The following is a 14,716-nucleotide window of genomic DNA, read 5'->3' on the forward strand; positions in this document are numbered from 1 at the left end:
ATAAAAAAGATATAATTATATTAAAGTCATAAGAAATCCATAAGTAAAAATTGAATAGTGAATGGTTTAGAAAAGATCTTGAAACCTTTCCAGGTAAAGTTTCCCTTGATTTGTGGCCCTTGGAGTACATACAAGGTTTGTAAACAAGAGTCTATATAATTACATTGAGGCTTTTGCCTAAAAGCTCCATTTTCCAGGTTCCTTCTAAGGTTTTAAATCCAAGGGAATAAGCAGAGAAGATGTTAACTTCAGTGAGATGGAAAGAGTGCAGTCAACCACAACCTATTCTCCCTGGGAAGATTACTAATTTGGGGATTGATTTATATGGGAAATGAAAGGAAGAGGGAGAATACTTCTTTATCATATATGTAGGTATTTTAGATCACCATTTAACATGCCACATTTTCCCATATAGGTGGATTTTGCAAACCGTTTTGTTGGAGGTGGTGTAACCGGTGCAGGACTTGTGCAAGAAGAAATCCGCTTTTTAATCAACCCCGAGTTAATTGTTTCACGGCTCTTCACTGAGGTGCTGGATCACAATGAATGTCTTATCATTACAGGTTAGTTTTGGGAGGTCTATACGATAGAGTAGTTTTCCCTATCTGTTAATATCTATCATGAAGGCTAGAGGCCGCCCAGATATCACTGTACTCTGTCATGGGCATTTGTCCCAATATTTTTATTGATTAATTTATTCTTGGTTTTTTGAAATTGTTATAGTTTTATTTTACTAATCTTGAGTAAGACATTTTATTCCCACCTTTTCTTTCTTGGCATCTTTATCTGAGGAACAAGGGTAAAAACTATTCATTTACCCTCCAGTTTGAAATTTTATGATACAATGCCCTTAAAAAGAGGATAGTGATATGTCTTTGAGCATGTATCCTATTATTATTCTTCATTGTGTTTCCATAGTGCTTTGTTATACTTCAGTATGAAGACCTATGTAAATTTAAAAAAAAGCACAGTTACAGTAGTCAGAATCAGTAGAACAGAAAGCTTTTATAAAGAGAAATAAATCAGTAACCTTGTATTAACCCAATTTCTAATCCTAAGAGAAAAAGTTTGATGATCTGAGTGGCTTTTCTTGATTTAAGTTAATATGGGAGGAGAGAGGGAATTATAGTCAAATTTATACCTTAGGTCTATTGAGATTTAAATTTTTTATTGAAGTTTTTTTATCTTGAGATACTACTATGTCACTGCATTTTCTTATGAATGAGCTACAGAAAAACTAATGATTAACTCATAGTTCTTTTTTTGTTTTTTTTTTTTTTGTTTTAAAGATTTTATTTATTTATTTATTTGACAAAGAGAGATAGCAAGAGAGGGAACACAAGCAAGGGGAATGTGAGAGGGAGAAGCAGGCTTCCCTCTGAGCAGGGAGCCCAATGCGGGGCTCAATCCCAGGACGCTGGGATCATGACCTGAGCCGAAGGCAGATGCTTAAAGGCTGAGCCACCCAGGCACCCCCTAACTCATAGTTCTTAAGAAAATCTTAATCAGCCACCATAGTTAGTTAAACCTTTGATTCAAGTACCTAGAAGAACATTCCCACATAAAAACCATAATCAGTCATCTGCTGCTGCTACTTTTTTCTTTCTGCAAAAGAGGATTTCTTATTTCCATTTTGAATCCATTGGCTGCTTTGAGATTAGTGTAGGAGACTAAACACTCACCTGGGTTGGAGAATTTGGTTGATTGTTACTCTGAAAGATTACAGTGAGAAGAATACCATCCCCTGTGAGTTATATCAAATTTATACTCAACTAATTTACCTCCAAAGGGGTACATGCCAGAACTAAGACTTTGAGATTTAAGCTTGAAGCCACTTTTTTGCTTCATATATATTTGTAGGCAACCTTCAGGAGAGTATCTAAATTTTGCTTTATGTTTTACTTTTAAGATTGCCTCTTGTCTTTGAACAGTGTGATTATGCTGTGTTTAGGATCTCTCTGATTTTATCCTATTTGGAGTTCATTGAGCTGCTTGAATGTTTAGATAAATTTGGGAAAATTTTGACCACTATTTCTTTAAATATTCATTCTGTCCCTTTTTCTCTTTTCCTTCTGGGAATCCTATTATGCATATGTTGGTATATTTGATGATGTTCTGTTGGTCTCTGAAGCTCTGTTCATTTTTCTTCATTCTCTGTTCTTTCTCTTCTCAGACAGGATAATCTCAGTTGACCTATCTTCAAGTTTACCGATTTCTTTTTTTCTGCTTGCTCTAATCTACTTTTGAATCCCTCCAGTGAAATTTTTATTTCACTTACTGTACTTTTCAACTCCAGAATTTCTGTTTGGTTCTTCTTTTTCCTTTTTTTTTATTTAAGATTTTATTCGAGAGAGAGAGCGAGCGCAAGCAGGGGGAGGGGCAGAGGGAGGAGCAGACTCCCCACTAGCAGAGAGCCCACAACGTGGGACTCCATCCCAGGACCCTGAAATCACGACCTGAGCCGAAAGCAGATGCTTAACTGATTGAGCCACCTAGGCGCCCCTGGTTCTTCTTATTTTAGAAATAATTTCTGTCTCTTTTTTGAGTTTCTCTATTTGTGAGGCATTATTTTCATACTTTAGTTCTTTAGATATAATTTCTTTTAGTTCTTTGAATATATTTAAAATAGCTAATATAATGTCTTTGTTTAGTAAGTCTAACATATGAGCTCCTCGGGTACAGTTTTAGTTGACTGCTTTTTTTCCTGAGTAGGTACCTTACTTTCTCTTTTTTGCATATCTCAATTTTTTGTTGAAAATTGGACATTTTAATAATGTAGCAACTCTCAGAATCAGATTTTCCCCTTCCCCCAGAGTTTTTGTTGCTGTTTGCTATTGTTATGTAGTGACTTTCCTAAACTAATTCTGTAAAGTCTTTATTCTTCTTCGTGTATGGCCGTTAAAGTCTCTGCTTAGTTAGGTTAGTGGTTAACTAATGATTGGACTAAGATTGCCGTAAATGCTTGGGACCAATAAGTCAGTCTTTTCTGAAGGGCTCTGTGTACACATTGGGGCTCACCATCAACACTCTACCAGGCCATTGACATTTGCTTTCTGCTTGCCCTTGGCACTTCATTTCTTGCTTGCGCAGAGCCTCAAGGTCAGAGTACTGACCTTAGGACATTCTCAGGTCTTTCGAGAGCATGTACACAGCCATGTTCATACATGTAGACTTCTAGATTCCTGGGGATACTAAGAATTTTTTAAAGCCCCTTATACATATCTCATTCTTCAACTCTTCCTTTGAAACTTTTTGATTAGCCTATTAATTGCCCCAATTGGTGTCTACTACCTCAGGTAGCCATACTGTTAAGCAATTGCATGTAATTGTTTTCAGCAAACACCCCTGAGGAGTAGGCTTTTTGCACTGGTTACGTGCCAAGTCAGGTCAAATAAAGACAGCCTTACAAGTGAGGTCTTCCAGGGAGCCAATAGACAGGTCAAATGATGACAGTTCTCTGAGAATGGGGCTTTGAAGGAGCTTCATCACTCTTCTGACATGTTTCATGGTTTTTACCGTGATTACAAACTGTTGGTTTTTAAGGCTACTCTAGAGCTCCGGAGAGTGGAATAAGAGTAGGGAGAGTTAAAATGTCACAAAGCTCATTGTTTTTACCCAGATTCAGCCAATTTTTCTTTAATAAACCCTCCTCAGACTGCTACAAGCCTTTGGTTAATTCCCGCAGTTCAGAAAAAGTTGATTCTCATAATTTTTGTCAGTTTCTCATTGCTTTTATAGAGGAGAAAAATTTTAGAGGTTTTTACTTAATCATTTTTGCTCATGTATCCTTATCTTTGGTAAGTGCTTGTTGGAAAAAAAAAAAGGCTTTCAACAAGTTATTCCACATTATTTGGATATCCTGTTATTTCTTATAATATCCTTGTGATATTTTCTAATGATATCCCTTATGTAGGAAATTAAGAATGGAACCTCAGGGGCGCCTGGGTGGCACAGCAGTTAAGCGTCTGCCTTCGGCTCAGGGCGTGATCGCGGCGTTATGGGATCGAGCCCCACATCAGGCTCTTCCACTATGAGCCTGCTTCTTCCCCTCCCACTCCCCCTGCTTGTGTTCCCTCTCTCGGTGGCTGTCTCTATCTCTGTTGAATAAATAAATAAAATCTTTAAAAAAAAAAAAAAAGAATGGAACCTCAATAAAGAAATTTCCTCTTGGATAGACCCTCAGCTATTTGAAGTTAATAACCACAGTAATCCAGAGTTCTGAGGTTGTGATCCATATTGTACCGAAATGTAAAGATAAAATGCTTCTATTTTGACAGTTGTCTTAACTCACTTATTGGTCATCTGTCTGCAATTATTGTTTGTTACGTGTGCATATAGGAAGAATGCAGTTGGAAGGTATTAGGGGAAAAGAAAGTGCAAGGGATTGCAGAATAAAAAATTAAACTGTCATAAATCCATTGTTGGGCCAATAGATACTTCGAATATGAGTCTTATAATGTTTTGGAGAGCTCTGAAGGTCTGGAATGTGACTATCTCCAGCATTTGAGTATTATCAAATAATACTTTAAAAAGATTTTTAATTTTTAGCAGCTAAGCTAGATTTGAACTAAAGACTCAGAACAGAATATTTCATCAGTTTTAAAGATGAGTTTACATCCTTAAAATAAAAAAGTTGATAGGATGCTGGGCATTTAAACTCAAAGCTAATTTGTTTCATTTGCTTTATTTCTTCTTTACTAGGAATGTAGTAGGTCTCTTATCATCTACCATTAGTGTCGCTGTTAATAAAAGATGTAATTTTCCTCAGAATAGTAAGAAAACATTAGAATTTTTTTCTTTTTTTTAAGATAGTTTATCCCCAGTCTAAAAAAAGATCATCACTCTGGAGTTACATCTGTTCTCTACCTTACCTACAGCTGTTGTAAAATGAATGGAAAATTGCAAATCCATGACTCACCTTCACATCTATAATTACTTCAGGCTAGGGACATCCAGGGTGACTTTTAACTCAGCATTTTTCCCCACATTCACTTAACTTTATTATAGTGCCTTCTAATTAATATCTGTGATGTGATGTTCCCTTAATGGAAATGGCCATTTCATCATCTATTTGATGTTGGATTTCTGCCATCTCCCTTCTTAGGAGACTCTTAACCATGCACTGCAATCTATCTGCTTAATCAATTCCATTCCTTCAATGATTCATCCAGGCTCGGTGAGCTAATGGCTGTGACTATGCTGCCTGAATCTGTAGAAGAGTTTGAAAAATTAGAAATAAATTAAATTTATCATCATTGTGGGGCATCTGGTTGGTATCAGACTTCGAAATGAATATGAAACAGGTCATGAAACAGGCAAATACATTTATCCAGATAGTGTTATCCCTCTATTTGCTGTGAGCCTCCCTGGAGGCAGCCATGAGTTAAAACCTTTCAGTAAATATAGATAGAGAGAAACTCCAGTCTTACCCCCCCACCTTTTTTACCCTTTCTTGTGTTCTTCTACATCATCCAGCAAATAGCTTTAATACCAAAGGGTGTTACCATGGTTCTAGGAGTTTGTTTTATTGTTTCAGTGTGGAGAGTACTTAAAGCGGTTGCCTAAACATGAAACTTACTGAGCAGAATGTTAGTACATTTAACATAAAATCTGCCCTCTAGTGAATCAGATCGTCCCAGACATCACAGATCCTTATATCTTTTGTGAATGTCAGCAGATCTGATAGAAAGTAGAAACGTGCACAGACACCACTGCTTATGGTATTTATGCTTTTTACAGAGCAACAACACTAGAAGCCCATCACCATAAAACAACCCATTGCCAACTAAATGATACCAGCTTGCTGGGAAAGATCCAGATTCAGTTGGAGTTTAGCTTTTCTTCATTTTTCTTAATCATGGCAATGAAAGTCAAAAGTGTTCTATCTCCTGAATAATCATCACTGTATGAGTGCTACTAATAAAAGCAGAGTAGATGGCTTTGTTTTTGTACAAACCTTATTTCCAAGAGCACAACCCGTTGGTACATAGAATTTTTTAAATCTCCAAATACTTTTTCCTCAGTTCGTCATAAACTTCCATTACTAGTAAGAGAAAAATAGAACATTTCTTATTACTAACTCTAAAAACTCATTAATCTGTCACAAACTTTTTTTTTAATAATATTTTTTTATTACATTATGTTAGTCACCATACAGTATATCCCTAGTTTTTGATGTAAAGTTCTATGATTCATTACTTGCGTATAACACTCAGTGCACCATGCAATATGTACCCTCCTTAATACCCATCACCAGCCTATCCCGTTCCCCCACCCCCCTCCTCTCTAAAGCCCTCAGTTTGTTTTCCCAGAATCCATAGTCTGTCATGGTTCATTCCTCCTTCTGTTTACCCCCTCCTTTCTTCTTTCCTTTCTTCTCCTACTGATCTTCCTACTTCTTATGTTCCATAAATGAGTGAAACCATATGATAATTGTCTTTCTCTGCTTGACTTATTTCGCTTAGCATTATCTCCTCCAGTGCCGTCCATGTTGCAGCAAATGTTGAGAAATCATTCTTTTTGATGGCTGAGTAATATTCCATTGTATATATGGACCACATCTTCTTAATCCAGTCATCTGTTGAAGGGCATCTCGGCTCCTTCCACGATTTAGCTATTGTGGACAATGCTGCTATGAACATTGGGGTGCATATGGCCCTTCTCTTCACTACGTCTGTATCTTTGGGGTAGATACCCAGTAGTGTAATGGCTGGGTCATAGGGTAGCCGATTTTTAACTTTTTAAGGGACCTCCACACCGTTTTCCAGAGTGGCTGTACCAACTTGCATTCCCACCAACAATGTAGGAGGGATCCCCTTTCTCCACATCCTCTCCAGCAATTGTTGTTTCTTGCCTTGTCAAGTTTTGCCATTTTAACTGGCGTAAGGTGGTATCTTAGTGTGGTTTTGATTTGAATTTCCCTGATGGCTAATGATGTTGAACATTTGTTCATGTGTCTGTTAGCCATTTGTATGTCTTCATTGGAAAAGTGTCTGTTCATATCTTCTGCCCATTTTTTGATTTGTTTGTTTTTATTTGTTTCTTGCGTATTGAGTTTGAGAAGTTCTTTGTATCTTTTATCTGTAGTGTCATTTGCAAATATATTCTCCCATTCTGTGGGCTGCCTCTTAGTTTTTTGACTTTGCAGAAAGCTGTGCAGAAAAAAAAAGCTGTGCAGAAGCTTTTTATCTTCAAGTTCCACAAGTTCATTTTTTCTTTTGTTTCTCTTGCCTTTGGAGATGTGTCATGAAAAAAGTCGCTGTGGCTGATGTCAAAGAGGTTGCAGCCTATGTGCTTCTCTAGGATTTTGATGGATTCCTGTCTCACATCGAGGTCTTTCATCCATTTGAAGTTTATCTTTGCGTATGGTGTGAGAGAGTGGTCAAGTTTCATTCTTTTGCATATAGCTGTCCAATTTTCCCAGCACCATTTATTGAAGAGACTGTCTTTTTTCCACTGGATGTTTTTTCCTGCTTTGTCAAAGATTAGTTGTCCAAAGAGCCGAGGGTCCATTTCTGGGTTCTCTATTCTGTCCCATTGGTCTATGTGTCTGTTTGGTGTATATTTCTTAATAGTCTCTTATATCACAACAAAGTTATCAAAATCAGGAAATTTAACAGTAATAAAGTACTATTATTTAATCCCTAGTCAATATTTTCATTTCGTCAGTTATCCTAATTATATTCTTTGTAGCTTTTTTCCCCCAGTCTACTCCAGTCCAGGATCACACCTTGAATACAGTTGTCATGTATTCTTTAAACTAGGACAGTTTCTCGGTCTTTCCTGTATTTGTTTACCTTGATATTTTTAAAGTATATAAACCCATTGCTTGATAAATTGTCTCCTATTTTGGGTTTGCCCAATTTTTTTTGTAACTAGTTTCAGTTTATTTTTTTATTTTTTTGAGAGATACAGAGAGTGAGAGAGAGAGAGAGAGCACGAGCAGGGTGAGGAGCAGAGGGAGAAGCAGACTCCCTGCTGAACAGGGAGCCTGATGCGCGGCTCAGTCCTGGAACTCTGGGACTGTGACCCAAGCCAAAGGCAGGTGCTTAACCAACTGAGCCATCCAGGCACCCCAGTTTATTCATTTTGATAGAAATCCCACTGAAGTGATGTGTCCTGCTCTAATGTATCTTTTGAGGAGAATAGTAATACCACTTTGTCCCAGTGTTTGTGATAAAGTGTCATGATTTGGTTAAGGTGGGATTTGCCAAGTTTTTCCACTTTCAAGTTAGTCTTTTCCCTTTGTACTTAATCTGTAGTTATGTATTTCACATACTTCGAAACTGTAAATATCCTGTCCTCATCAAACATTCACCCACTAATTTTAGCACCCATTTTCTTTTTGTTTGTTTGTTTGTTTGTTTTTTAATGATTTTTTTTATATTATGTTAGTCACCATACAGTACATCCCCGGTTTCCGATGTAAGGCTCGATGATTCATTAGTTGTGTATAACACCCAGTAGCACCCATTTTCTTAACTCCATCATTCCTTCTGCATTTAGCAGTTGGCACTCTACTGTAAGGAAGGATTTTCCATTCTCTCTGTTTATGTATATTTATTAATATTTATATAGACACGTAGATTCTTATTTTATTCAATGTGTTATGATCCATTACGGTCATCTATTTTGATGCTAGAGTGTTCCAGGTTTTGTCAGTGTTAGCTGTTGTGTTCCTTTAACACATGCCCATCATTCTTTAATGCACTTCCCCTTTTTTTGACATTAAAAGATGTTCTAAGCTCATCTTGTATATTCCCTGCCCCAGCTCTAGATTCATCCATCTCTCCAAGAAGTCTTGGATTTAGAGTAATTTTTAGAAATCAAGATTTTTGGGGTGCTTGGGTGGCTCAGTTGGTTAAGCATCTGACTCTTTTTTTCTTTTTTTTTTTTAATAATAAATTTTTTTATTATATTATGTTAGTCACCATACTAAGCGTCTGACTCTTGATTTTGGCTCAGGTCATGATCTCAGGGTCCTGGGATTGAGCCCCAGGTCAGACTCCCCACCCAGCAGGGGGTCTGCTTGTCTCCCTCTCCCCTTATCCCTCCCCTCACTCACGCTCTCTCTTTCTTTAAAGAGAGTTCAGCTGACATCCTTGTCAGCATTTAGTGTTGTCATTCTTTTTGATTTTAGCCGTTCTTTGGGGTATATAGTGGTATCTCACTGTGGTTTAATTTGCATTCCTCTTATGACTAGTGATATTTAGCAGTATTTCATGTAGTCAGTAGCTAATTGTTTATCTTCCTTTGTGATGTTTATGTTTAAGTCTTTTTGCTTTTTTTTCTAAGTTGGGTTGTTTGTATATTTTTATTATTGACTTCTAGGAGTTCGTCAATATTTTGAACACAAGCCAGATATTTGTTTTCTAAATATTTTCCCCCAGTCTTGCCTAAGCATTTTCCTAAAAGTGTTTTACTATTGATCTAATCTAGTCTTTTAAAAATTGTATTAAAGTTACTGCTTTCTTTATCCTAAGAAATCATTACGTATGCCCAGTGTCATAAAGCCATTCTCCTATGTTTTCTTTCAAAAGTCTTATAGTTTTAGGTTTTCTGTTAATGCTTTTATTTTATCTCAGAGTAATTTTTGTTCATAGTATGAGGTAGCAATTTAAGTTTATGGGTTTTTTTCCATATGAATATCTTATTGTTCCAGTAACATGTTGGAAGGACTATCCATTCCTTCCCCAATGGATTGTTTTAGCACCATTGTCATAAATCAGTTGACCATACAAGTGTGGATTTATCTATGAATTCTGTTTAGTTCTAGGTCTTTCCTTAGGTCACAACCAAGTAAATATTGAACTCAGAGAGTTAAATCCTCCAGTTTTGTTCTTCTTTTCTAAAAAATGTTTTGGTTATTTTAGGTTCTTTGCATTTCCATATAAATTTCAGAATCACCTTCTCGATTACTATTTAAAAAAAAAGTCTGCTAGGAATATCAACAGAATTGAGGAATATTTGTGATTACAATATTGAGAAGTACCATATTGAGTCTTCCAACCCCTGAGCCTGGTCTATCTTGCCATTTATTTAAGTGTTCTTTTTCTTGGTGGTGTCTGCTACATCTTTTGTTATATTTACTCCAAAGTATTTTATTGTTTTTGATCCTGTGGTTAATGGATTTTTGAAAGTTTTATTTTCCCATTGTTTGCTGCTATTATATAGACATACCTTTGATATGACATTCATTTATGAGCTTTTCTTTCTTTTTTATAATTTTTCTTTTTTTCTTTCTTTTCCTAGTGATTCCTTAGGATTTGCTACATAAACAGTCTTGACATCTGCAGATAGAGATAGTCTTACTTTTTTTATACTCTTTATGACCTTTCTTTCCTTTTGTTCTTTTTTTTTTTTTTTTTTTTTTGGCCTTATTATGGTGGCTAGGACTTCACTACAGGTAGAATATTTTCATCACTGTGTATGAAGTTAGTTGTAAGTTTTTATGTAGTGGTCCTTAATGGGATTGAGGAAGTTCCTTTTTTAATTCTCAGTTTTGCTGAGAGTATTAATCATGGTAGGTGTTGAATTTTATCTTTTCTGGAACTTTTGATATGATTATGTGGAGTTCCTTAATCTATTAATGTGATGGATTTCATTAAGTAAGTTTTCAAATGTGAAATCAAAATAAAAGCATAATTGTTATGTCTTTCTAATGAATTGACCCTTTTCTCATGAGGAAGTATTCCTCTTTATCTTTCATTATACTCCTTGACTTCAAGTCTGTTTTATCCAATATTAATATAACTACTCTTTCTTTTTCGTGTTTTCATGTTTGTTTCTTTTAATTGATAGGTTCCTCTCTCTTTTTTTCCTGATAATTTTTTTGTAAGCAGCCCAGACTGTTGGTCCTGTAGAGTTTCCTGTGGTCTGAATGTTGCTGATTATATCTTCATGGTGGTATTTGACATGTTTCTCTGTTGTCTGTCTATAAATTAATTAATAGTTAAATGTAGAGGTCATTTGCCGTCTTGCTCATTACATTTAGTAATCTTCATGTATAAAAGCTTTAAGTTGTTTAAGTAACAGGTAAGAAGTTAACCTGACCCCCAAAATTAAGCTAATTTGCTTTTGGGGGCACCTGGGTGCCCACGTCATGCTCCTCCAGTAGGAGCCTGCTTCTTCCTCTCCCACTCCCCCTGCCTGTGTTCCCTCTCTCGCTGGCTGTCTCTCTGTCAAATAAATAAATAAAATCTTTAAAAAAAAATTTTTGGATGAAGAACTGACAGTTCATAATTAGCATGTCATGATTTGATTTTGTGTTCTTTTTATTTTTATTAAATATGTTTTTTTTTAAAGTTTGTTAAAGTAATCTTTACACCCAAGGTGGGGTGTGAACTCACGACCCTGAGATCAAGTGTCACATTCTCTACTGACTGAGCCCAGCTCAGGCGCCCCTGTTTTCTATTTTTATAAATATGTATTTTTTCTGAACTACTGTATATTCTAGTATCATTGTTTTCCCTGAATATTAAGTCTTTGTCACAAATATTTTCAGTATTGGACCTTTACTGTATGAGTAGTCATTTTAATAAATAGTGTTCCAGCTGTCTGAAAAAGTCCAGTCTGCTTGCATTTTGTTTACTGGCAAAATTAGGGCAATTGCACTTAAAAAAAAAAAGAAAGAAAAGAAAAGTCACTATCTTAGTTGTCAGTGTTGTCCTGTTTATTCTTTTTTTCTAATTTCTTTTTTATATGTGAAAAGTATTATCTTGCTCAGGGTTTTCAGATTTTCATTTTACTTGAAAAGTAATTATTGAGTTGACCATAGGAATTGGAATGATTTTATTTAGTTAAGCAGTAGGGCACTTTTGGCACCATCCCTCCTGGTATGTCCAGGTTTGATGAAGTAGAAATCTCTGGGATTGCCTGGCGGGCTCAGTCTGAGGAGCATGTGACTCTTGATCTCAGGGTTGTGAGTTCAAGCCCCACCCTGGGTGTAGAGATTACTTAAATACATAAAAACTTAAAGATTTCTGCTTTTTTTTTTTTTTATGTGGCACATTTGCTGCATGTTCTCATCAGATGAATTTTAATTATGCTTTTTTCCCCTTCCCTTCTTCTCATGTCACAATATTCTGGTTTTACAAAGCCCTTTGAAGTAACTTGCATGTTGATAGGCAAGTCCTAGATTTAATTTTAATGATACTTTTCTTAGCAGGGAGTGTCTTTATGTAAAATTGCTTTCTCAACAATACAAACTAAATATTACCATCAGATTACTGATATTGAAGACATTGGACCTTTATAAAACAGTCTGTACACACTCATGAAAGACATTAATATGGCAGAGCATATTTTTATTTTCTCTGTTGATTGAAACATTTATCTCTGTATGATAAACATTGCAGTGGCTTTTATAGGTGTCATTATTTTCCTTATAGAAAATAATAGGTCATTAAGACCAGTGAGGTTTTTTTTTCAGTTGACATTTGCCAACAGGTATTTCCAGAAATGAGGATTAAGTTTATTAACAAAGCCCCTTTAGGGGATGCCACTAGGTTAAGCATCTGCCTTTGGCTCAGGTCATGATCTGGGGAAGGAGCTGGGGTTGGCCATGTCAGGCTCCCTGCTCAGCGAGGAGTCTGCTTCTGCCTCTCCTCCTGCTCTAAAGACCCTTTAGAATATGCAGCTTTTAAGAAAAATGTTTCTGAAAAATAATGGCAGATTATTTGTTTCAGGTACGGAACAGTACAGTGAATACACAGGCTATGCTGAAACGTATCGTTGGGCCCGAAGCCATGAAGATGGGAGTGAAAGGTGAGTTCATTTCTGACTTGAGTATTGCATGACCTAAAGGTAAGGAATGTGGGCTTGACCTAATACATTCTGTCTCTCATCTACTCTTACTTCAGAGATGTAGCTGCTGTTTCAAGTTCAGTATTACAGGTTCATTAGTAGTTAAACTAGTATTACCATCTCCATATACAAAAGGGAAGAACAGAGAAATAAAAGCCAAAAGTCTAAACCAAAAATAAGGGTGGAACTCTTGTTCTTTACCTGTCAGCTACCAAATGTAAGTAGTTAGTGGAGGTTAACTTCCAAAGCCTAACTTATTTAATATAGGTTCTTATTAGAGCTTAAAACCTTTAACCAGCTTATTTATCCTTAATTTTTCTGTGAGATTAAGTAGGTGGGGAAACATGTTGGGACAGTTTGCCTAATGCCACAGGACGGTTAACAGCAGGACCTACAGTAAACTTTGCTGAAGTCTCCTATTTCTTACTGAAAAATACCTTTATACTTTGACATATTTGCTTCCTCATGAAATTGGTTTACCAGGGGTAAACTTTTATAGAAATGGTGCCTGAGTAATATTCCATTGTATATATCTACCACATCTTCTTTATCCATTTATCAGTCGATGGACATTTGGGCTCTTTCCATAATTTGGTTATTGTTGGTAATGCTGCTATAAACATCAGGGTACACATATCCCTTCAAATCACTATTTCTGTATCCTTCAGGTAAATACCTAGTAGTGTAGTTGCTGGATCATAGGATAAAGAAGATGTGGCATGCATACACACACACACACACACACACATACATATACATAAACACACATATCTTGTATATATATTATGTATATAATTTTATATATATATATATACACACACACACACACATATATATAATGGAATATTACTCAGCCATAAAAACAAATGGAATCTTGACATTTGCAATGACGTGGATGGAGCTGGAGAATATGATACTAAGTGAAATAAGTCAGTCAGAGAAAGACAAATACCATATGATTTCACTCACGTGGAATTTAAGAAACAAATGAACATGGGCAGGGAAGAGAGAGGCAAACCAGAAAACAGACTCTTTTTTTTTTTTTTTTTTAAGATTTTATTTATCTGTCAGAGAGAGAGCACAGGGAGGGGGAGAGACAGCCAGAGGGAAAAGCAGACTCCCCGCTGAGCGGGGAGCCCGACGTGGGGCTCAATCCCAGGACTCTGAGATCATGACTTGAGCCGAAGGCAGAAACTTAACCAACTGAGCCACCCAGGCGTCCCAGAAAACAGACTCTTAACTATGGAGTACAAACTGAGGGTTACTGGAGGGGAAGGAGAGGGGTAAGTTAAGCAGGTGATGGGGATTAAGGAGTGCACTTGTTGTGATGAGCATTTAGGGTGTCGTATGTAAGAAATGAATTACAATTCTACACCTGAAGCTAATATTACACTGTATATTAACTAACAAATTTAAATTAAAATTTGGAGAAAGAAAAAAACAAAAAGAAGTTATGCCTGAAAGCACTTGTGTGTGTGTCTGTGTGCGCACGTGTTAATGAAAAAGAGCCATTGTGTTAGAATCAGCTATTGCCCATCTATCCATGCAAACTTATTCTTTGTAATATCTCAAGTCCAGCCCCTGGTCTCTTTCCTTTTGTTTTGATTAAAATAATTGGTTGCAACAATTACCTATGTGGATATTTAATTCCTGACAATTATTTACAAACTAACATGAAGGTTTCTGTTGCCTTTCTTCAGTGTGAAAAGTTGCTTGGCATGTCAATTTATGCAAGTCTGTAAAGGAAATATTGGAATATTTGGAATTTCACCTTTCCAATTCATCTCACCCGGTCCTTCCTATTTCCATAGGCAATGTGTTACTGTCTGCTTTACTGTCTTTGTCTTTTTCAAAAATAGTTTCGCACCATCAGCAATTGAGCACAGTAGGTAGAATGTTGTACTGAATCATG

At 36.3% G+C, this 14,716-nt stretch overlaps 1 protein-coding gene across 5 annotated transcripts in view; it reads left to right on the forward strand.

Annotated features, from left to right (window-relative positions):
* Positions 1-14,716, forward strand: part of PARG (poly(ADP-ribose) glycohydrolase) — a 123,617-nt gene that overhangs the window by 81,284 nt on the left and 27,617 nt on the right. For all 5 annotated transcript variants that reach the window (XM_026481557.4, XM_026481559.4, XM_026481556.4 and 2 more), the window contains exons 13-14: positions 416-563; positions 12,687-12,765. In XM_026481557.4, the coding sequence (XP_026337342.2) occupies positions 416-563; positions 12,687-12,765 (227 nt within the window). The remainder of the gene's footprint in view (positions 1-415; positions 564-12,686; positions 12,766-14,716) is intronic.

This window comes from Ursus arctos, unplaced genomic scaffold (assembly GCF_023065955.2).
Source record: "Ursus arctos isolate Adak ecotype North America unplaced genomic scaffold, UrsArc2.0 scaffold_7, whole genome shotgun sequence".
In the NCBI taxonomy this organism is placed as follows: Eukaryota; Metazoa; Chordata; class Mammalia; order Carnivora; family Ursidae; genus Ursus; species Ursus arctos.